This window comes from Gossypium hirsutum, chromosome A03 (assembly GCF_007990345.1).
Source record: "Gossypium hirsutum isolate 1008001.06 chromosome A03, Gossypium_hirsutum_v2.1, whole genome shotgun sequence".
Classification (NCBI taxonomy): domain Eukaryota; kingdom Viridiplantae; phylum Streptophyta; class Magnoliopsida; order Malvales; family Malvaceae; genus Gossypium; species Gossypium hirsutum.
In genome coordinates this window covers 4,171,503-4,195,163 of record NC_053426.1, presented here as the reverse complement: position 1 = coordinate 4,195,163, position 23,661 = coordinate 4,171,503, and the positions used below count along the sequence as shown (strand labels likewise).

The 23,661-nt window shown below is 32.1% G+C and overlaps 2 protein-coding genes across 8 annotated transcripts; one reads left to right on the top strand and one right to left on the bottom strand.

Moving 5' to 3' along the window:
• The first annotated feature begins 1,086 nt into the window (after positions 1–1,086).
• LOC107942798 (FCS-Like Zinc finger 14) lies at positions 1,087–4,342 on the top strand. 2 transcript variants are annotated; one of them, XM_016876517.2, is made up of 2 exons: positions 1,087–1,995; positions 3,943–4,342. In XM_016876517.2, exons 1-2 carry the CDS (start codon positions 1,490–1,492, stop codon positions 4,052–4,054), a joined length of 618 nt encoding a protein of 205 aa, XP_016732006.1. In that variant the 5' UTR covers positions 1,087–1,489; the 3' UTR covers positions 4,055–4,342. The 2 variants fall into 2 exon arrangements, with proteins under 2 accessions (XP_016732006.1, XP_016732005.1); XM_016876516.2 differs by lacking the exon at positions 3,943–4,342 and adding an exon at positions 3,154–3,616 and having other exon boundaries at positions 1,155–1,995.
• Positions 2,132–12,268, bottom strand: LOC107942796 (biotin carboxylase 2, chloroplastic). Of its 6 annotated transcripts, none has more exons than XM_041106154.1 (18): positions 12,084–12,267; positions 11,930–11,992; positions 11,363–11,676; positions 11,044–11,185; positions 10,135–10,233; positions 9,976–10,032; positions 9,269–9,340; positions 8,400–8,489; positions 8,005–8,064; positions 5,693–5,878; positions 5,506–5,598; positions 5,342–5,423; positions 4,903–5,009; positions 4,506–4,581; positions 4,169–4,215; positions 4,023–4,085; positions 3,870–3,936; positions 2,132–2,476 (listed from the first exon to the last, which is right to left on the bottom strand). In XM_041106154.1, exons 2-17 carry the CDS (start codon positions 11,978–11,980, stop codon positions 3,874–3,876), a joined length of 1,602 nt encoding a protein of 533 aa, XP_040962088.1. In that variant the 5' UTR covers positions 11,981–11,992; positions 12,084–12,267; the 3' UTR covers positions 2,132–2,476; positions 3,870–3,873. The 6 variants fall into 6 exon arrangements, with proteins under 6 accessions (XP_040962088.1, XP_016732004.2, XP_040962083.1 ...); XM_016876515.2 differs by lacking the exon at positions 2,132–2,476 and adding an exon at positions 2,973–3,790 and having other exon boundaries at positions 12,084–12,260; XM_041106149.1 differs by lacking the exon at positions 2,132–2,476 and adding an exon at positions 2,973–3,295 and having other exon boundaries at positions 12,084–12,260.
• Positions 12,269–23,661: the final 11,393 nt, after the last annotated feature.

The following is a 23,661-nucleotide window of genomic DNA, read 5'->3' as shown; positions in this document are numbered from 1 at the left end:
ATTGTAATCTTAACTAATATTTTAGGAATTGGGCCAGTGATTGAATCAATCAAGTCACTAGTTCTAGATCCAATTCGTTCAAAGCATATAAACTATTTAAAATTTTTAAAAATATAAAAATCGTTCACCTAATTTTTTTAGCCTGATTCAACCAATCCACACTGATTCGTGAGTCAATCAATTTTATCTCTCTCTAGACAGATACCTCGACCGGTTCTTAGTCCAATCGATCCGATTTAGACAACACTGATATTATGTCAGCATTTTAATAGAAATAGTCAATGAAAACAACCATTTGAATTAACTATTATTATTGTAAAAGTAGAGGATTAAATTATGTCAAACTGAAATATTAAGATTAAATTCCAAATGTGATCATAGTTGAAGGACCAAAAACTGAAAATTTACCACTATCTTTTTAATGGCAAAAGGAAAATAAAAGAGGAGGTAGTAAACGTGTCATGAAATTAAACCCTTATGACCTTACTTTTATAATGGTTAAAGTACTTAAAAGATCCTTGTATTATAGGGACTAAATCAAATTACTTTCTATATTATTAAATAGATCAATTTAATCCCTGTCCTATTAAAAAAATCAAATAAATCCAAATCGGTGTTGACATTTACTATATAAAAAAAATGTCCTAAAAATTTTATTTAATTACAGTTAAATTCCAAACAAAATATTTCATTTACTGAATAAAAACTTTTAAAAATATTAACTTTGCTAAACAATAAATTACATATTTTAAACGGTACATGTTAACTCTATTTCAGTTTAGTATTATTTAATTTTTTAATAGTATAAGGACTAAATGGTTACATTTAATAATAAATGGCTAATGTAATAAGTTCTTATCGAAGAGGGGCCTGTCACGTATATTCACTTTTATAAATAGTTATAGGTATATTATAGTTTCGAGTAAATTACATCAGTAGTCATTCAATTATTAATATATATATTATCATTCAACTATGAAAAGTTATAAAATGATCCTCTAATTATTAGTAAATTTCTTTTTTGGTCACCCAACTATGAAAAGTTTTATCTTTTTCTATCAGTAGGTGGAAAACTAAAAAAATGCAAGATAATTGAGTAAAAAAAAAAAAAGATAAAATTGAATGGTTGAGTAACAAAAAAAATTACTGATAATTGGGTGACCATTTCGTGATAAAAAGGAAACTTAGGTGAGTATTAGTGCAATTTACCCTGTGGATTAATGCAGCAAACTGTTTATATTGGGCGTGCGAACCCAGAAAGAGGAGGGAAGAAGAGTGTAGAGAAAGGGAGATAAACAGAACAAGGAGCGCTGATTGAAACAACAACGCCATGCCATCCTCTCTTCTCTCTCTGTCTCTTCAGAACCCAGTCTCTTAACTTCTGATTCACTACTTTTCGTTTCTCTCCTCTTGGGGGGATTAGGGTCCAACAAACCCCATGAATTTAATCCCCTCCCAACAATCTTAGGGGCTGTAATTCTCCTATAACATGCATAATTTTTGTGGAAAAAAGAGACCCGCCATCAATCTCAACCTCTTCACCTCTTTATCGCACTCTTTTTTCTGTCTAAACCCCACTAAACCCCCAAGCAACTTTCAATATGGTGTAGTTGGGCTAGGCATAGTAGCAGCTATGACTGATTCAACCCATACACACCAATCTATTTGTTTTGCTCCATCCCCAAGATCCACCCCCATACCTATAGTCTCATCTGTTAAAGCAGCTCCCAGTTTCGGAGGTGGCTTTAACTCCGAGAAGTTTGATGAATTATCTGACAACGACACTTTTGTAATTTCTCATTTTGGCGATAATTTGATCAAGAATCAGTTCGGTTTTGGAGATGACAACAAGAATTGCAGTGGGTTTACTGCTGCTCCTTCGCCTAGGAAAAACAATATGGGTCAGTTCAAGAGGGAATTTTGGAGTGATGGCTTTTTGACTTCTTGTCATCTTTGCAAGAAGGAACTACATGGTTTGGATATTTTCATGTACAGGTATTGGCCTCGCTTTTTTTCATCTTTTAATTGATTTAAGTTTTAAGTTTTGATTCTTGATGATGTTTTCCAGTTGAGTTTTTTTTCCCCTTCTAATTGAATTGATGCTTAAAATGATCTGATGATTACTTGGATGTGATTCTGTATTTGTTTTCTTGGGGTGCAAATCCTTTTATTCCCCGTTCTGTGTAGAGAATAGAAATTAATCTTTTGGTTAGAGCTTTACAGTTCATTCTTGTCTGTTGTAAATATATCTAAGATCCAATGGTGTTTGTGATTTTATTGGAAATACTAATCTACCTAAACTGGGATTGATTCTAGCCCCAAATCAGAGTAATTCTGTCAATGGGGGGCTTTAAGAACGTAGAAGAGGTAGGATGGCTGGTTGGTCATATCTAGTATACATCCTACATGGACGGTAGTTGAAGTCAGTGGCTCCCCTCCCCTAGATTCCGCCATCTGGGATTGTATAGTAAGCTGTCTGTAAGTAGCAGCCATTGTGCAAATGTGTTAGTGGAAGTTGTGTTACGATTCTGTGCTATGATAACAAATATGAATGGCAAATTTGTTCTAGACCTGAACACTGTAGATGTATTATAGTTCTTGCTGTATCTTTGAAGTCACTACTGGTATGCTAACTTTTTCTGCTTTATCAACCATCACCAACCATCACCATTGGGGATATGCTTGATTTTGGTTTTGCCATTCCTTTTGTTCCATATGATCATGTGAATTTTTACTATTTCCAATGGAAGATGAGATTGAAATGTCATAAAATTTGGAGGTTGCTGTTTCGTGGTTCCATGTTTCAGTATGAATATGCTCAATCACTTTTAATTGTCTTGGGAGTGTTTTGGCTATGAAATCTCTTTGGATGTCAATTTTATATCAGTTATTGAGTGCAGCCTATCTCTGTTGAGTCTTCTAGATGGAAAACCTTTTTGGTAGCTGTAGTTGGACTCAAGGAGAAGTGTAAATATTTGGAGACTGAGGCCTACATGTCAGTCGGATATTTATTTGACCCACATAGCACTTAAATGAGAATTTATGACCCCCAATTGTTTGAGATATTTTTTGACATATAATAATGGTGATGACATAATGCTTATGGGGTGTTGATTTTCTGCCATGAATAAAATATCTGGTTGGATTGGGCAGAGGGGAGGAAGGATTTTGCAGCGCGGATTGCCGTGACAAGCAAATTAGAAGTGATGATCACAAACAAATATGTGCGCTTGATTGCTCCCAGCCTGCCCCACACGTGTTATTTTCCGAGGTCGCCGCTGCATAACTACTACCACTGCATCATACTTAATGAATAAACAAACAAATAAAGGAGAATGGGCAACTTGGCAGAATTTTGGAGGCTTTACGTTTCAGTTTCAGCATCTCTAAGGACAAATAGATAGATGATATTTCCTTTTCCATTCTGAAAGAGAACTTATTTCACCAAGCTTTAAATCTTATCGTATGTAGGAAAGGAAAATCTTAGTATAGTTTTTGTACTCATTTTAATATATCCCAATGATAGCTTGTAAAAATATAATTCCTCTTCATTTTGAAAAATGTATCCATAAAATCTTGAAACTTCAATTAATAATATATCAAATTCCGGGTTTTAGGGATGTATATTCCAACCACTATGAAGAAAATTATTAATTGCGTTTCAAGAATAACACATCACGGTTGAAAAAACACAAGGAAAATAAACGATGTATTAGAATGTCAGCTGAACAACAGGATCTTGATGAACCCCATGTCCACGAATCACCAATGAATATGAATGATTTATCACCTACCAACATTTCCAACAAGCTGACTGCTATATGACTTATACCAGTATGCTGAAGAAGTTAAACAAGAAGAATACTAACCCTTCTAAGCGGTCGCACTCGCACTAGTCAATTCTTTGGCAGCAGTTGCTAATACCATTTTCTGTGGCTGCAGGCACACAACAAAATCTTTAAGCTCTTTGCATTTTGGAACTACTTATCTACATAAGGGAGAGGTTAAAGCAAAGCAAGTACCGCGGCCAACTCTTCTTCATGTTTTGGAATGAAAGCAGTGTCAACCTTTCCATTTCTGAAGTCCTGTAAAGTGTTGCACGTTAGATTAAAAATTGTGAACCTTGATGTATAATATTATCCAACACACAGGAAATAGCACCACCAACCTCAATATCAAGGATGAGTTTATGGTATTCAATAGTTGTAGGAACCCCTAAAACAAAACAATAAAAAGAATATGGATTAGGATATTCTTTGGGGGATAGAGTTTTGCTGGGTAACAAAACCAGACTGAACAAAGAAATTATAGCAACCCCTTTGGGTGCAAACATATTCAGTTACATGCATGAAGCACCAACAGAAACCACACTGATTATGGTCATTGGGAGACGCTGAGAATCACTTTTTTCTAGTTAAAGGTTTCTTCAACCTAATGTATGTGACCAAGATGTAAATGATAAAAAACAACAAATCGGAGCAAACTATTAGTCAATAACCAAGTACCTGTAATTACAGTGTCATCAAGAGCCCTTTTCATGCGCTCAATTGCTTTTTCCCTTGTTGGAGCCCATACGATAAGCTACAACAGAGTAAATAGTTAGAACAATGTCAAAGCTAGAAAAGTGGACTCATAAGCATGGTCATTTTCAAACACAAAGATCAAACATGAATGTTTATATTTTAATATGTTAAGAATAACCTTAGCAAAAATTGAAAGATAATTCAGTTTACCATATACACCTTGAAATAACGACAAACTATGGTATTCTTATTACTCTTTCCTGAAACGAAGTTTTAAGAATTCCCTTCTCTTCCATAATAACTTTTTTTGACCTCATGAGTTTGCATTGAATTGCTCATATATACATAATCTTAATAGTATAAGACAGATATTACAAACCTTTCCAAGTAATGAATCATAGCTTGGAGGAACTACGTAATCAGGATAAACATGGCTATCCATTCGAACAAATGGGCCTCCAGATGGCAAATATGATGTTATTCTCCCTGTCATTAAGAATGCAGACTAAGTGTTTAAAATATCAAACTATAGACAAAGTCCTTCAATTTCCTATTCTTTTGGTTGTTTGAAAAGCACATCCTATAGAAATTGAGGTAAGAATTATGAGTATAAACTTCAAAAGTTTAAAACATAAAAGAAGAGCAAAAAGTACAAAATATATTCTTTAATGTTCATATAAGCATATGAAAGCTTGTAGTACAGCATAATGGAAACTTTCAAAGGCAACACTATAAAGGCTCTGATGGTAGCAAGTACCAAAAATGAACCTACTGCAGTAGTAATTTACACATGAACACTAAACATAGATATGCAATACCTGGCCCAGGTCTGAACCCTTTAAATGCATCTTCTGCATTGATACGACATTCAATTGAATGCCCTCTGAGCACAATATCTTCCTGCAAATCATTATTTATGAGCAGTTGAATACAATCGTGTTTGATGCTCCAAAACTTTTAGCTGAAACATTTCATTTCATACCTGTTTGTAGCGAAGTTTTTCTCCCATAGCTACACGAATTTGTTCTTCAATCAAGTCAACAGAGGAAATCATCTCTGTTACAGGATGCTCCACCTGAGTTCATTAGATGAAAATACATGATTAGTAGTGCTTCTAATTAATCCACTAATAGATAATTCATGAATCAGAGTTCCCAGTCCTTATTAACCTGGATTCTAGTGTTCATTTCCATGAAATAGAAGGAACCTCTTTCATCTAAAAGAAACTCAACAGTTCCTACACCAATGTAACCAATAGATGCTGCCGCAGCAACTGCTGCATCACCCATGGCCTTCCGCAACTCTGGAGTCAATGCTGGAGAAGGCGCTTCTTCTAAAAGTTTTTGATTACGCCTCTGTATAGTAAGTCAGATTAAACAACATTTAATATCAATAATCTAGTTATCTTTCTATTGACAATCAAGAGGAAAGTGGGGAAAATAATGTTTCTGCTGCCAAAAGATTGGTATATTTAGCTTATCCACATACTGCAGCAAATATTTGAGTAATAGTCACCAGTCACCTTGTAATCATATTTGCACCGTTTAAGAGAAGGAAGCAATATTTAGAGGCAATGATCACGACTAAGATGCTTTAATTTCCAAGAGGAAATGGTCATAGATCTGTTTGAAAATCAGAGTTGATAATGCCATACAAAATTAAACTAATTTGTTTTCATGTTTATGATTTCAGTTTTAAAACTTTAGCTACTTTCTTCTGTAGAGGAAAATTTATAATTTTCCAAGTTATGCATCCAAGGGCTAACATGTCAAGTTCAGATTTCCTCGGGGGTATCTAGCCGGAAAGTTTTTCCTTGAGTCTAAATTGTTATTTAGGCTCCATTTAGGTGTTACTTTGGCTACTTATGTTACTTTCCTAAAGTTAGTATAAAATATAAAAAAAAGAATACTAAAAGAGAAGAATATATTTACTCATAATGAGTAGAGTTCTAAATGAAACTAAAAGAGAAGAATATATTTACTCATAATGAGTAGAGTTCTAAATGAAACCCCAATTTAAAAAAAGTCATTTCATTAACGGTAAAATCATGTTTTTCGTTACTAATGGAAATTAAAATTTATCTTCTAATTCTTCAAAAATTTGCTTACCTTTACAATCAAATGTACTTTTTGCTCTGTGTCAAAACCAAGTAGCAAAAGTTACAACCAAACAAAACCTTCCCTTTTTACAGGATAAAGTTTCCCATAGGCATCCTAATCTAATAGAATCTAGGATCAACAACAAGCTTTTATAATGAGTCATTGCATTTCATGTGCTCTCCTATTACTTTCTCACTAGTTTAAACTTTGAAGTAGGAATCCAAGTTCTAGTAGATTTAGTCCTTGACTAGAACCATCATAATAGAGATTTTTAGATTCCAGTACGGTTTTGATAATTAAAATTATCAGTATGTTGGTTTATCTAGGAATGGAAGTCCAGAACCAGTCATCTTTATTCATCCAAAAGTATAATCCCTTTCTAAAACTTTCAACCCTAATTCCAACAGCCAAACACCTCAACTAACCACTAATATCTCATTCCTATTGTCTTTGCTTCCCGGAATGTTAGAGCAAACCATTCTTCAGTTTTTCCATTCTTTCAAGAAAAAACTCAATTGATTCAAACCCAATTTGATTCCTTAAATCCTAACCCTAATTCTTACAAGAGCCAGAAGTCTTAAGATTCCAACCCCCAGGCAAGGCTTTTCAAATATGTCCTACATCACAAAGAATTGGAGGAAGGGAGAAACTTTAAAAAATCGAAACGACTAGATACATATAGTTTTGCCCTTCCATTGAACTTCAGCATTCAAGTTGAGTAACCTTTTTCCATTGCATTTGGTTGGTTTGGTTTCCATATATTAATAACGAATAAACTGACTAACCAATTAAAGTTAAACCAAACCAACCGACTCTATTGCCAAGACCCAAATAACTGAGCCAAAGTTCAGTTTGGTTTGATTGGTTTTTCTGGTATTGAGCTTTTTTATTTTTTTTCCTTTTTAAGATTTCTTTTTTTATTAAAGAACAGAAGTTACCACCGTAATTATAAAGTTTATTGAGATAATGTACATATTTATACATTATATTTCTCTTTTAGATTAATTAAATTGATTAAAAGTTCTAATTTTAGTTTTTGGGTTGGGTTACTTGGGAATTTATATAGGTAATTAGATTTATATTTTTAGTTGAGTTGTGTTGAATTTTATTTGGGTATTGGGTATGTTAGGGTTTATTAGATAAAAATAATTGTTCATTTGGTTTGCAAATTCAAAGCCAAAAACGACCAAATAAGCCGGAAAACCAACAAAGCTGACTAATTTCAGTTAACTAGGTACAATTCACTTCAGTTTAATCGGTTGACCCATTTTGTTCTCACCCCTACTCTTTTCTACTTATGGTTAAAATTGATTTATTTATGAATTGGTTTGAGGAGACAAGATGTAGTTAAGATAGAGAGGAAGTAAGCATGGTAATGGTACCTGGATACTGCAATCGCGCTCACCAAAGTGAACAACATTACCATATTTATCTGCGAGAACCTGCAAAACCATAAAAATAGTGAGAGAAAATTAAAAACTAGCATGTAGTCTATCCTCTAGCAGAGAATATGAAGTACAAGGCAGTGCAGCTTAACCATAGGTCAGTACCCAATTAATGCCATAAGTCTTCCAACAGACAAGGCCATCGATGATAGCAGAAGGAAATAAAAGCATTTCTCCCAGAACATTTTACATATTACAAATTATATAACGTTACCAAGAAAACATCCTAGCCATAACAGAGCACAAAGCATTCTAGTTCTCCAGAATTACATTCCTAAGAGTAGTTTCAGCGCATGAAGAAATGGGAAATTATACAAGCAAGGAGTAATTACCTGGAACTCAATGTGCCTGGGATTTTGTATGTACTTCTCCAAATAAACTCCATCATTTCCAAATGCGGCAGCAGCTTCACTTTTGGCTTGCTGTAAGATGCAGAAAACAAATAAAAACTGAGTACATACATTTCATTTAGATATTGCATACTCCAATCTTTTTGAATAACATTAATTTATTAATTCATGAGATCTAACTAATATTTTATGATATACATGTAAAATAAGCTGAATTTTCATGTCATAAGTATATAAAATATTGTTTTGAGAATTGATGCAAAATGTCAAAAAGTCTTAGAGTAATTATTTAGTAGAACAAAGAAACTTTCCAGAGAAAACAAAGGTTCTTTCTATTTAGTAAATGAAATCTAGAAGAGATGTGATAGGATTAGAAGCACTAAAGATTTGAGAAAACAATATTTAAAGTTATAGGGTTTCCCTGTGTGTGTGTGTGAGAGAGAGAGAGAAGGGGGGAGGGGGGGAGGAAGGGAGGGAAAGGGGAGAGATAGAGAGAGGGAGAGAGCTAAGTTCTTTTTTTTTTCTTTTACTTTGCTGTCTTCCAGTGGCTTTTAGGTTTGCTTCCTTCACGAGTAGCAAAATACTGCCGAGTGACTTTAACCATTCCTAACAAGGGGATTTGGGCCTATAGGACAAGATTGCTAAATACCATTCTTAAAATGAAGGCACTCTTTAGTGAGTCCTTTAGTTTGGTGGTATGACAGGGGTCCACATAAGGTAAAAAGAAAGAGAAGTTGCGACTCATGAGCCAAATGTAATTGACATAATTAAATAAATGACACACAACTAAAAGCTTCTAAAGGGAGAAATGTCACAACCAAAATAGGAGCAATTGATATTTCAAGTAATACCTGTAGTAACTTCACAAACTCATCAGGTTCTTTAGCAAGACGCATTCCACGCCCTCCACCACCAGCTGTGGCCTTGAATAAAAAAGAAACAACAAAACATGTAAATTATTAAAAGGTTACTGGATAAGACAAATTTCAATGCAGCTTCACAAACAACAATATCCTCTTGACATTCAAAAATCATATTTCATAGCTTCATTTTGGCAGTTAATGTCAGTAAAAGAATGCAGGATTCTTGCTGCATCTTTTAATAGAAAAACACAATTGAACCACTAAAATGCCTTGCAACAATTAAATCCTAATTATGTTCAAAAACTGTTCAATAAGAGGTCAGATTTTGCAATGATTTTAAAGAAGTTACAACCTGAGCAAAAGTGAGGTTTGTCAACTCTATAAGTGGAAAGGATTCAAAAACCAAGAAAATCTTTTCTAAAGAAAAAAATGAACTCTGCTTTACATGGGTGTCAATTCTCCTATGAACAAGATTTTCAGGTTGCTTTTCTGACAACATGCACATCCAGTAGATCTGTTTCCATTTGAACAGTTAATTGAATAAACAAGGAAAAAAAATAACTGGAAAACAAAACAATTTTTCTAAACAAAATCTATGTTAGCTAGAAAAATGCCAAATTTCCATGTTCAGACAATAAATTATACTGATAATAGACCATATGTTGATTGTTATTGTTAGAGAGTAGAATAATCACCTTGATCATCACAGGAAAGCCAATCTCATGTGCTAGCTTGATTGCTTCCTCTGTACTCTATGATAAACAGAAAGTTAACCATGGAACTGCAAATTGATCGTATAAATGCTATGTTTGAAGTTTCATATACTGATACAAACAATTCGCCAAATATAATACCTGTAACAAACCATCACTTCCAGGAACAGTAGGAACACCTGCATTCTTCATTGTTTCTCGGGCAGTTGATTTGTCACCCATAACACGAATACTGTCAGGCTGCCAAAGCATAGCAAGATTCATTCTTCGAATTAGGAACCAGGATGAGAAAAAAAACCAAAAGGTATACAAGCTAGAAGAATAAGCTAAAAGAATAACAACAGTGTCTACTTTAAGACCATCACATACATAAACTTAGTCATTCACTATGCATTTTAATACCAAAACGAATTAAAAGGGGAAAAAATCTAGCCACAAAAAAGGATACCATGTCTAGTGATCTGCTTGCAACAGATAATTCATTTTGTATTGGTCAATTTTGATTAAATGCTATAAGCAAGAAAGAGAAGAGACTAAAATAAACACACAAAACTAAGCCATAAGATTCTGCCAAACATCAGTCCTCCAAGCCAATGTAATGTTCTATATCAAAAACACCAGAAGTGAAAATGTAGGGTAAAAAATTGGCAGTAAAGCCAACAGCAACAGATTAAAAAAGAAAAAGGATGTATCCTCTCATAAAAGATTTATGAACTGCATGTAAACATAACTAACAGAAATGTGTAGTGATACGTTTAGAGCAAAATTTGCTTTTAGTCTCCATTTCAAACCTGAAAACACTTCTATATTCTGGAAGCTTCTTAGTAAGCATATAGTTAATGTCATTATAAGGTATCATTTTAGTACCAAACTAAGGTTCATCGGCCTCATTAGAAAGAGCAGGTTGCAATTCTATATATCAATATCTTATCCATCATACAGACAAAAGTATTATTCACATTCATTAACTCTGAACATGAAAAGCCACACTGAACTAGTTATTCCAATTAATTAGAAAAACAATAAACGACTTAATAGTTGAATACTTACATCAGGCCCAATAAAGTTGATTCTGTGATCTCTGCACATTTCCACAAAAACTGCATTTTCAGCAAGGAAACCATATCCCGGATGAAGCATAGTACAATTCAGGCTAAGTGCAGCAGATAGGACATTTGGTATCAATAAATACCTGAACAAAGACAGTTCAACATAAAAATTATGCTGTTATCACTGATAAAACTGAATAAATCATAAATGTAGGAAGTAAAAATGCAAAATTTCACAATAAACATCGTTGGAAGAAGCTAAGGCAATTATTATAAAAGCTGATTAAAATCCCATAGAGGCTTAAGTTATGACTACGCACGATTGACTGCTTGGTGCTTCCCCTATGCAAACTGATTCATCAGCCAATTTTACATGAAGTGCATCCTTATCTATGGTTGAGTAAACAGCAACACAAGGTATTCCCATCTCATGAGCAGTTCGGATTACCGAACAGCGATTTCTCTCTATTTGCACCAGGATTCTCAGCAGGCATGTGCACGGTCCTCCACGTTTACTGGATTTACATCTAACTTGGGTTACCTGAGCTTTCTGCCTAGGAAAGTTGATCCTGGTTCCCACCTTAAAGGTACATTGGAAACTCCTACTACTTGTATTTCTCCGCAAGAATAAGCCCTTCAATTGGAAAACAATAACATATTAACAACACTTGAAAATAAAAGGAAGGCATGTCTATGCTTAACAACATCTGAAAAGATTGGAGCTTTAGCAGAATGGAATCCAGGAAAGTAGACCCAAATTTCCAAAACCATACAGAAGAAAGAACGAAATCAAGTTCTTTAGAGAAACCATTTAAGCATCCAACAGAAGGTACAAAATGAAGGTTCAAAAACAGAAATAACTGATTCCAAAAAGCAGAGAAATTTACAGGGGTTGAGGTGACGGATTTGCACATAGTCATGGAAGAATCCAATGCCATAGCGACAAATGCCTGCAATAACAAAAACCCATTTAAGCCACAGTCAGCGCACAACATAGCTAGGCATCAGAACACAGAGAAGGAAAGCAGGAAAGAAAGATACCAAAGAATATGAGGTGAAGAAGAATGAGAGAATGAGGTGAAGTGAAAGAGAGAGTGAGTGTTAAGGGAATGGAGAAAAATAGAGAGATTGATATGGAGAAGAAGTCGATGGAAACGAGGCTTAGAGTTACTGTCAGTACTTGATCGATTTCTCCGCCTAAAATAGTTGGGGACATCAGCCCACACCTCCCTCTGCTTGACTTTTCCCTACGGTTACTTTATCTGCGGTTCTATCTGTCTTCCAATAACTTCATTCCACGTTTACATTTGCACCCAATTGTCCCCACCAAATTGTCATGCAGATGACCAACCCACGCCACAACCACAATTACCGCATTCACGATCTTTCTCATGGAACAAAAAATTTGATTAATTAATTACCGCAATCACTTATAAAATTATTTAATTATCTTAATCTAGATTAGAAATTTAAGTAAGATTCTCTTAATATTAATTATTTTTTAAAGGGAAAACTTAAAATGTCATTATCCACCAAACAAAATCAGCAGAACAGAGAAGACTATCTATACCAAAAGCCAATAAGCTTACTCAATCCATTCGAATGTCTCTTCTCGTTTCCACCTGAAACATTAGTATAATCAGGAAATAAAACATTTGTAGTAAGAGAGGGGCAAATAACATGTTCAGAGTAGGTCGCATGAGAGGACAAATGTAAGACTCAAACTTTCCCGGGGCCCAATAAAATCACAGCCTAAATATTAAAACTCAACTAAAATTAAAAATACCCTAAGCCTAAATACAACTCAAAATAAAAAATAAAAAAATAAAAAAATGAAGAAAAAGAAAAAAACTTAACCTCTTCACCCTAAGTGCCGCCCTAGTCCTCTTTTGTCTACCACTTGTAAAAAGAAAAGATAGTAAATAATAAAAAAAAATGTTGTAACAAGGCTATAAAAGCCATCATAAAACCAAATGTAAAGGGGAGGAGGAAAAGAAAAAAAAAATTATATTTTCACATAGAGATAAAAAATCCAAAGCAAAAAAAAAAGGTGAATTTTAATTTCTTGTATTCCCTTTGTTCATTTTTCATTTTTGTTATTTTATTTTATTTTCTTTATCTTATATACATATATATATATGCATAATTTAATTGAATTACTTATTTGAATTCCCTTGCAAACATGTGTATATTTTTCCCTTTAAATCTATTTATGTATACCATTTGTTCCCCAATTTTAAATTGTACTTTGTTTATTTCAAACACTTGCCTATATTACTATTTTTTATACAATGTTTATATTAAGTTTTACGCTTTATGTATCTTGTTAATTGTTGGTAAGTAAATCTTGTTTCAAAATATTTTGTATAATTATTAATTTATATTATATAGTATGTCATTCGTATATTCTTTTGTATATTCTTACATGGTTGCATTTATATAATTCATTTATGTTACAGCTTGCTAATATGTACATTATTCGTTTTAAAATTTTATATAGGTACACATTACTATTGCTATAAACATAATATATTATATATATTTATATATATATACATTTTTTGAATCTTGGTTTTAAATTATTTTGCATAACACTTACTTTAAATTTTCTCTTATAATACTTATTTTGAAGCTCATTTATATGTTAAACTTTATATGCTTTATGTATTATTTATTTTTATTTTTTATTTATTTTACAATCTATTGTAAATTTTTTGCATGTATTATCTGTTTATGTATATATATATTTATATATAATTTACCTACTTTTAAATTGTTCATTTCAAGTTTATTTGTTTTAACATTTTTTATTACCTTTTAAAATATTTTTCTTAAAATAGATATTTATTTAATCATTAGTTAGAAACGTTAAATAGTGTATGTGGTAAGATTATTATCATTGGGCATGTTTCGATTTTCATGTTTGCACTTTTCAAAAATTTGTATAATATATTATTGATATATGTTTTCCATATTTGTTACTTTGTTTTGCATCCCCATGTATTATATTATGATTGAGATTGCCAACCTATTTGCCTGAAATCAACCTATTTGCCTGAAATTATTCATTTCATTTTCTTTGCTTCAAATGAATCGAATAAATACGTTGCAAGTTTGTTTTCATAATCACTCCTTTTTAAAAAATAAAAATAAAATTTCAAAGCGAGGTAATATTTCGTGTTTGGTAATTCGAGAAATTGTGCCCTAACGTGTTGGGTTTCGATTTTCTGTTTGACCAAATAAATATTCTCTCGAGATTTCGTCCATGTTTTTTTAAAATTAAAAATAAGGCAATATTTCGAATTTAGGAAATTCAAGAAAATAGTACCCTAACTTACTAGGTTTCAATTTTTCTTGTTTAACCTAAATAACTAAATATCCTTTTGAAATTTCAAATGCATGAGTTTTGGAAATTATAAAATGATCTTGTATCGAGGATTTGAAATGTTGTGTCCTATCGTGCCGGGTTGCGCTTTTTCATTTGTTCAAAACGATCGAAGATCCCCTTGGAATTTCACTCACGTTTTCTAAAAACTCTTTAAAATGAAAGAAATGTTCGATGTTTGGCAATTCGGGGAATAGTGCCCTATCGTGTTGGGTTGCAATCTCCCATTTGTTCAAAATAATCGAATGTCTCTTCGGAATTTCACTCGTATCTTCTAAGGTGAGGCAATGGTCAATGTTTGGAAATTCGAGGAATCATGCCCTACTGTGCTGGGTATCTATTTTTCGTTGGACCAAATAGTTGGGCATCCTTTTGTTATTTTCGAATTATAATTTTTCGAACGTCGAAACAATAAGATTTTTGGCAAAGGATTCAGGTTATTCAAATGTTATTAAAAAGAACCACATTTCAAAAACATTTTTAATTTTAGACAAAAGGACATTATTTAATCGATTTGGTACCAATTTTGGGCGTAACGAGGGTGCTAATCCTTCCTCATACGTAACCGACTCCCGAGCCTATTTTCTCATATTTTTTTAGACCAAAAGCATTGTTTTAGCAAACCAAAATGTTTTATTAAAACAACCCAAATTTCTAGATGATCCGATCACATCTAAACAAGAAAAGATTGGTGGCGACTCCATTTTCGCTTTTCAAAAAGTCGATCAATCATTTTTACTTCGAAATATAAAAAAATGGTTTCGACAACAAAGATTGGAAAACAGAACTAATCTGAAAACAACCTTGAAGTAACAAACCCAAACTCAAATCCAAAGCATTAGAATTACCACGAGAAAGAGCATGCCAAAGGCATTAACTATCAGTTTCCAGTACAATATTATCTGCCTACCAATATCTAAGCCAAGAAAGAACTTTGCGAGCATTATTTGTCTCAACCTTGTAAGAGTCTAAAACACTCTTCGTAAAACTAGAAACCATGAACACAGTCACTCACATTATTCTGTACTAGTGCATCCCAACCAATAGCGTTATTGTCTATGAAAACAGCTCCATCAATATTACATTTGAACTTACCCAATGACGGCTTACACATGTAACAACTCGATTTTTAGGCTATGTCAGAAAATACAATTTCAAAACTTCATTTTTGTAAATCGAGTCCGTAAAGGTGAAATAGAAATATTTACGGAGTTATTATGAAAATCTATCGAATATTGGTTAAGTACTTTAATCAAGAAAATCATTAATTAAAGCTCAATGACTAAATTGTAAAAGTTCAATCGCTATTGAATTTTAAGTTAGAAAATACTTAGGGACCTAAATAATAATTATCCAAAAGACCAAAATGATTAATTAACCAAATTTATCCATGATATAGTGGAAGGTGATGATGATTCCATTTACTTTAAAATTATATTAAGTATAATTAATTAGTTAGAATTTAGTTTAATTAAAACATTAATTAAAGTATATATATAATGGGGGTGGAAAGATGAACTCATTCATCTTTCTTCCTCCATCGTCCACCATTAAAGAAAGAAAGAAAGAAAGAAAGAAAGAAAGAAAGAAAAGAAAAACTTAAAGTTTCGAGCATCATTCCACCATTAAAATTCTTTAAGTTAACTAAGTTTTTTTTTAATTTTTTATAGATTCTTTATTATGGGAGCTTGATTTAGTTAGCTCATATATTAATTTGTTCAATTATTTGATGTTTAACAAGTTGTCATTAAAATGAAATTGATGATTTTGAGTTTGAGTTTGATTTGAAAAAAATTGATACTTAGTAAATCTAAATTATGATAAGGACTAAACTAGAATGTAAGTTAAACTTATTAGATAACTTTATAAAATTCGAGACTAAATTGAATAAATTGAAAATTGTCATGAGATTATGCTGAAGATGAAAAGTATAGGGTTCCTAATGAAAGAATGTGAAATCAGATTTTGGTCCGATGTTAGATACGGAAAAATATGAGTATCTCGGATATATGACTAAAATGAATAGAATGAAAAATATGGCTATGTATTTTAATGTGATTGGGATGTAAACTGACATTATTTTACAATTGAATTATTGAACGTAGCTAAAAACGTTGAGTCATTGTAGGAGAAGGGAAAGACGAGTGATGAAAACTCGGTTTTTACTTTTATGATTGGAGTTCATTATACATATATACATGTTTGTTGCAAGTTAGCTATTGAGGTAAGGTTATACTTGTCATATGAATTGATTCGTATTTGATGATAATATGTCGATAATTGAATTAAGATGTGCATAACATAAACAAATAGATTATGAACTCGATAAATGATTCGTGATACAAAATGATGATGAAAATGGTATGAACTAGGATATGTGATATTGAATATATATGGATTGATTTGTTGATTACACTATTAACTATCTTGGGCAAAATTAGATAGAGTTGGCATGCCATAAGATTAGATTGTGTACGGGTTAAACTTCGGTTATATACCGATGAGCGCTAGGCACAAATTACTTCGAACATTTCGATGAGTGCTGGGTACACATTTTATTTCGATTATACCGATGAGAACTGGGTGTAAATTATACTTCAGACATTTTGATATGCCACTAGGTGTCATACTAGTGTGATGGTCGGATGATCCGTGTATCCATCCTAAGTCCATGGTCGATTAATAGGGATTATAAAATACAAACTTGATAAATGATATTTGAATTGAAAAGATAATATGAATTGGTATTACATGTGCTTATATGTGAAATGTGACTAAAGACAGAAGGGAAAGATCACTCAAAATAGTTTATACGAATATGAAAGGTCGATATAGAAACAAAACGAATCAATAAATTCAATATGGAAATAGGATAATGAAATAAATGGTATGAGTTGAAATGGAAATAAATGTATTGTTGTTAGGAGAAAGTAATACATCATATGTTATATTTATTTGTCAATTGTGATAGTGTATGAACAGGTACATATAACATGAATAGGTGAATTTGAAATGATTGAAACTTGAACTTGCATTAATTTTATTTTTATCATGTTATTGTTTTCGTTTATATGATTTGAACCATGGAAATACCACTTAGTTTTATCGCTCAATGTACAGTTTGTTTATTCCATGAACAAGTATTAGTAGATCTTGGAGACTCGAGGAGTGAACAACATCCAAACCTCAACTCTCGATTTTGCCATCTCACCTAACCCCTATGATTAATAGGGAACTTTTTTTTTATCTTATGTCTTCTAATTTTTATTGCTTATTAGGAAAGATACGTCATTTTATTTAGGCTTAGTTCAATAAGAAGTACCTAAACTATTAGGTCTGTTTAAGTTAGGTATCTAAACTATTTTTTGGTTGAGCTTGGTACCTAAACTTTAATTCTGTTATCGAAGTTGGTTCCTACTGTTAGCGCCGTTAAAAAAGAACATGTCAGCTAATCAAAATTTACCATGTCATTATCTCATTAAAATATAATTAAATAAAAAATTATATAAATAAAAATAATTAAATTAATATTAAATAAAATAAAATAAAATTACCTCTCATCTCCTCCCCACCCCATCCACTGCCTCCCTTCCGCTTAGCTTTGTCCCTCTCGCTCTCCCTTTCTCCTACCGTCTGCTCGCTATTATTTAATTATATTTTAGTGAGATAATGACATGACAAAATTTGATTGGCTAACATGTTTTTTTTAGTGGCACTAACGATAAATACCAAATTTAGTAGCATAATAAAAGTTTAGTTACTCGAATCAACCAAAAAATAGTTTAGGTACCTAACTCAAACAAACCCATTAATTTAAGTACCCCTTATTCAATTAAGCCTTTTATTTTTATCACTTAAGTTAATATAATTATATTTACTTGCCATTGACTCACGAAATTTGGAAGGTATGAGAACTTGAACTTATTTGTTGAAATAGGAAATCATGTATTAGATTTGGTTTATGTTTAGGTGATTAGATAGTAAATTTTGATATGATTTGTTGTAATGAACAAATTTAATTGGTTTGACAACTGTAAATTGGTGTCACAAATTATTAGTTCTTGATTTGGTTGATTTGATTGGTCCAATTGATTTATTCGATTTAATTGAACTTGAATAAATTATTTAAAAATTAAAAAATTAAAAAAGAGAAAAACAACTTAATTAGTTCAATTGTCGGTTCAACAGTTCTTTTAACATAATTCTAGGCCAACAAATCCAACCCTTTATTTCGAATCAAACCAGGCTAGTTTCCGTATCCAACCAACTGGTCTAATCCGATTATGACAACAATGTTATTGGGGGTATTTTATAGAGAGAAAGCTAGGCCATTGGTGCGAAATTTGGAATTTGATATTCTAATTTGAATTTTTATGGACAACAAAAGTTAGCTATGGGACGTTGAAGTTTGTATCTCTCTCTTCTTCATTACTTAAGTTGGGAGAAAGTAATATAGATGTCCTTATATTAGGAATCAAATTTCATTTTACCCCTCTACTCAAAAATGAGCAAATTAGTTATTGTACATTAGATCAAAAAGCAAATTAGCCTTTTTATTAAAAATTTCATCCATTTCTACTATTAAAAATTTATCCCTATACATCAACATGAGGTATACGTGGCACATCACATGTCACTATTTTGTTATTTCATCAACCATGCTAGTTTTCAATAATACAAATAGATGGAATTTTTAATAAAAGGGATCAATTTGATCTTTAATCTAATTTACAGGGACTAGTTTGCCCATTTTTAAGTAAAGGAGACAAAATGCAATTTGAATCCTAGTACAAGTGTCACGAGGCTGGAGCTTAAGTCTCGTAAACCGTATGGCTTTAGGCAATTTCTTTACTTCAAATCCGCCTAAGTCAATCTAACTCTCGAAAATTAGAATTCACAAAGGAAATTACGAAGGAACTCAAATCGAACAGAAAAACCTCAAGAAAGTAATGCACATAAGGTGTTTGAGTAAATGCTCTCAAATATATTGTTTTGTAACACCCTTCGCCCGTATCCCTCGCCGGAACAGGGTTCGAGGTGCTACCAGATTTAAACTCATCCATTTATATAAAACCAGACCGTAAAATTTTTTGATCAATTTTAAACTTTTCATACACACATATATTATCCTTTAATCGGGCTTACAAGGCCCAAAATATTCATGAGGCATTATTAAATATTTACCAATATCTTAGTCTTGTATCATTTACTTACTCAACTTTACAACCCTATACATGCCATGACTCGAAACACTAAGATTTACTTACGCCGATAGCGTAGACTTGAGAATGTGATAATATCTCTGACGGCCTCCAACCCGATCTAACCTGGCAACCCTAGGGAATATGGAAAAGAAAAGGGGAGTAAGCTTTACACTTAGTAAGTTCATAAGAAAACAATAAGCAACTCATTAACAAGTTTTATCAATGTTCACAACATAATCACAAATTCACTACAAGTTGTCTTCCTGAGCAATAGTAACTAAATTATTTATAACTGGAGCTAAAAAACTCCAAATCAATTTCCGTTAATTTTCCCTGAAAATAGACTCATATATTTTCCATCCATAAAATTTTCAGAATTTTAGGTTTGGCCAATCAATACCAGATTTTTCTTAAAGTTTCCCCTGTTTCACTGTTTGACTAATCTGACCACTCTTCACTACGAATCAAATTTCTCATTGTACAAAATTAAAAATATGTTATATTTGATTTCATTTGAAACTAGACTCATTAAGGAGTCTAAGCATATAAATTTTATCTTATAACAATTTTTGTACAAATTATAATGATTTTCTAAAAACAGAACAGGGGACCCTGAAGTCATTTGACTCTATCCCACGCCACTTCAAATATCTCATTATCAGCAATTCTTTTGCTTACACGGTTTATTTTATAAGAAACTAGACTCATTAAGCTTTAATTACATAATTTATTCAGCTTCTAACTCAACTCCAACAATTTATGGTGATTTTCCAAAATCACGTTACTGCTGCTGTCCCAAGCAGATTTATTACAAATTTACTCTTTCACACATTCTTTGCATTCACATTATTTAAACATGTATATCACCAATCAATTTCATCACATATCTATAATTTCACTCAAGCATAATCTCAATACAATACATCATGCTCAATGATTCGCACACAACCGTTCAAATTAGCAATTATAAGATGATTCCGCACATAGTCCACCCTTATCGATAATTTACGATGGTTTTGCCCTTACTCACATATATGACATAGGCATTTTCACCTATGCTTCTCATTTCACACTCATGATTCAATTCCAATCGATCTAACATGCATAAGAATATATCACATACCTGGCCAACTTAATGCATTGAACAAATTCAATTGCCGATTTAACACAAGGTCTCATAGTCTTAGACTTTTATTAAATCACCGGCATTTAGCCTGCTAGGTTTTAAACCCGATAATATTATTCACCAGCTTAAAGCTTGCTAGGCTCAAAGCCCAAATATCACGATTATAAAGTCGTCTCATAAACAATTCATATAATATAGCATGTATACCTGTTCACTTTGCTCTATTTAATCATTCAATCACAATTTATAATTTCCCTTTGAATCATTCGATATTTTGCACACTAAGTGTCATTCTCAATATCTCGCACACTAAGTGCCATTCTCAATATTTCGTACACTGAGTACCATATTTGATTGCCCCGCACACTAAGTGCTACATTTTGTCGATATGTCGTCAGACATTAAAATATTCACGTATATACAATTTATACAATATTAAAGCATTAGAAATATCAATTTAACAATGCTTATTGCATACGAACTTACCTGGCTAAATTGTAGAGATACCAAAGTTCAGGGGCATTTTGGTAATTTTCTCATTTTTCTCGATTTTCCACCCGATCTTGATCTAAATTAATAATTTCATTCAGTATATTAATTTAGACATTAAAACACCTCATTTCATACAATTTGGTCATTTTTGTCATTTTTACAAAATTAGCCCTAAAGTTTTAATTTTATTCATTTTAGTCCCTGAGCTCAAAACATGCAAATTAACCATTTTTAGCCATAATTAAGGTTAGCCAAATGTTCATGGTATCAAAACAGTCCATAATTCACTTTATGGAAAAATTATAATTTTGCCCCTAATATTTCAACTTCTTTACAATTTAGTCCCTATATCATAAAAATGCAAATTCATGAAATTGAGTAAAATTCTACTATAGACGAATATCACTAGTGTCTCTAGCAGCCCACACATTTCATTTATTTGACATTTTAACCATAAAGTTTTCACATTTATCAATTTAGCCATTAATTGTCAATTTCACAAAAATTCACTTAACAAAAAGTGTTTAACTATCAACGACTCATATTCTTCCATTAAACTTCAAAGCCCTATTATACTCATAAATGGAAAATATCAAACTATTCAATGGTTTTGCAAAATAGTCCCCTCATTAGATAGATTAAGCAACAACGATCCCGAAAATATAAAAATAATTAAAAACGGGACTAGAAATGCCTACCATGCATTAGCTGAAAGTTGGAAGCTTCTTCCATGGCTTCTCAAGCCTTCATATTCGGCTGGTAAAAAGAGAATGAAAAAGATGACACCTTGATTCTTTTGTTATATTCATTTTATTATTATTTTTAACCAATTTACAATATTAACCTTCATACACTTTATTTATTACACCAAATGCCAAGCCATCATATCCCACTATCTCTTTAATGGGCTAATTACCAAATAAGGACTTCAACTTTTAAGTTCTATATCTATTTAATACCTTTAGGTTATAGAACACAACTTTTGCACTTTACACAATTTAGTTCTTTTTGTTTAATTAACTATCGAAACGATAAAATTTTTCAACGAAACTTTAATACCATCTTATTGCCACTACGTAAATATTTATAAAAATATTTATGACTCAGTTTATAGAAACAAGGTCCCGATACCTCATTTTCTAAACCCACTTGACCTTAGGGTCATACCACTTGAACTTAATAAATCACTTATAAAACAAAAATCACAATATCAAAAACATTTTTAAAATCACAATTAACTCGTAAATATTAAATATAATATTTACCAACTTACTCGTTCGGATTTGGTGGCCCCGAAACCACTGTTCCGATCAACCCTAAAAAAAATGGGCTGTTACATGTTTAATTCCAGAAGTGATTACAAATAAAGGGGGAGAGCTCTATTTATAGTTGAGCTCCCTTAAATCCAATGGTGCAGATTGTGTTTCATCAATGATTGAGATTAGTATCTATCTATAATATGAGATTTCTAAGAGATTTAAATTCTACACATTCTTGTCCTTTATGATTTACAATAATTATCCTAGTAAAAATACAAGTTACTAGAGTGTTTACATTTTAACCAGTATCCAAGTAGATGAGTTTTAAGTCTCTTCCAAACAATAAGTCAATCTTGTTGAGCTGAATGACTTCAAGTGAGTATAAAGAATTTGAAATATATGTATAAATTGCGAGATCCTTTGTGTTGTCTGTCAAACTAAATTTTTAATCCCGTGACGTAAGAAAAGGTTTTATCACAAAAGAGATAAAAAGAGATAGAAGCTATCCCTAATGCCACCACTGTTAGTGAAGGATAACTACACCATTAAATGTTTGTTTTGATGTTTATATATAAGGTATAATAATAAATTTAATTATCAATCTTTATATATTAATTCAATTTCACCCTAACTGTTTTATTTAAATTAAATTTATAAAAAAATTATTAGAATTTATAAAAAAGAAAATTGACGATAATTTCAGGGAATATCAAGCCGAACTCTCCCATGGCTTTTCCTTGTTCTTGGGTCTTTATCAATGTCCATTAATGGTGGACTCCGAACTCCGAACCAGCAACACCGACTCCAAGGACAAATTTGCTACCATGCTATCGACCGCATGTACACCCAAAGCTCCTTCCTGTTCATCACCACAATCCTTTCCCCTTATTCAACCATCCGAATTAAAGACCAACAAGATCAAGCCGACTCATCCTTCACCGTTGTTATCAGCGATCACCATATCAAGCCACGTCCGCTTCTCAACGTCGATCACACCAACCAACTTTTCCTGAAATTGCTTTTCTTTTTTTCATACTCTAGTCGTACAACAGGAAAAATAAAAAATTAGTAATTTTGTTTATAATTTTTATAATTTTTTAATAACTTTTAAATTTTAAATTAGCTTAATTGATTATTTTTAATTATTATTAAA

What these genes read in the sequence shown, in the direction of transcription:
- LOC107942798 (XM_016876516.2), top strand. Translation starts at nt 1,490, where the DNA reads ATGCATAATTTTTGTGGAAAAAAGAGACCCGCCATCAATCTCAACCTC. An exon ending in TTGGATATTTTCATGTACAG is followed by an intron (nt 1,996 to 3,153) that starts GTATTGGCCTCG and finishes TGGATTGGGCAG; the next exon opens with AGGGGAGGAAGGATTTTGCA.
- LOC107942796 (XM_016876514.2), bottom strand. Translation starts at nt 11,980, where the DNA reads ATGGCATTGGATTCTTCCATGACTATGTGCAAATCCGTCACCTCAACC. An exon ending in TCAACTTTATTGGGCCTGAT is followed by an intron (nt 10,234 to 11,043) that starts GTAAGTATTCAA and finishes ATGCTTTGGCAG; the next exon opens with CCTGACAGTATTCGTGTTAT. An exon ending in AAATGAACACTAGAATCCAG is followed by an intron (nt 5,599 to 5,692) that starts GTTAATAAGGAC and finishes TAATGAACTCAG; the next exon opens with GTGGAGCATCCTGTAACAGA.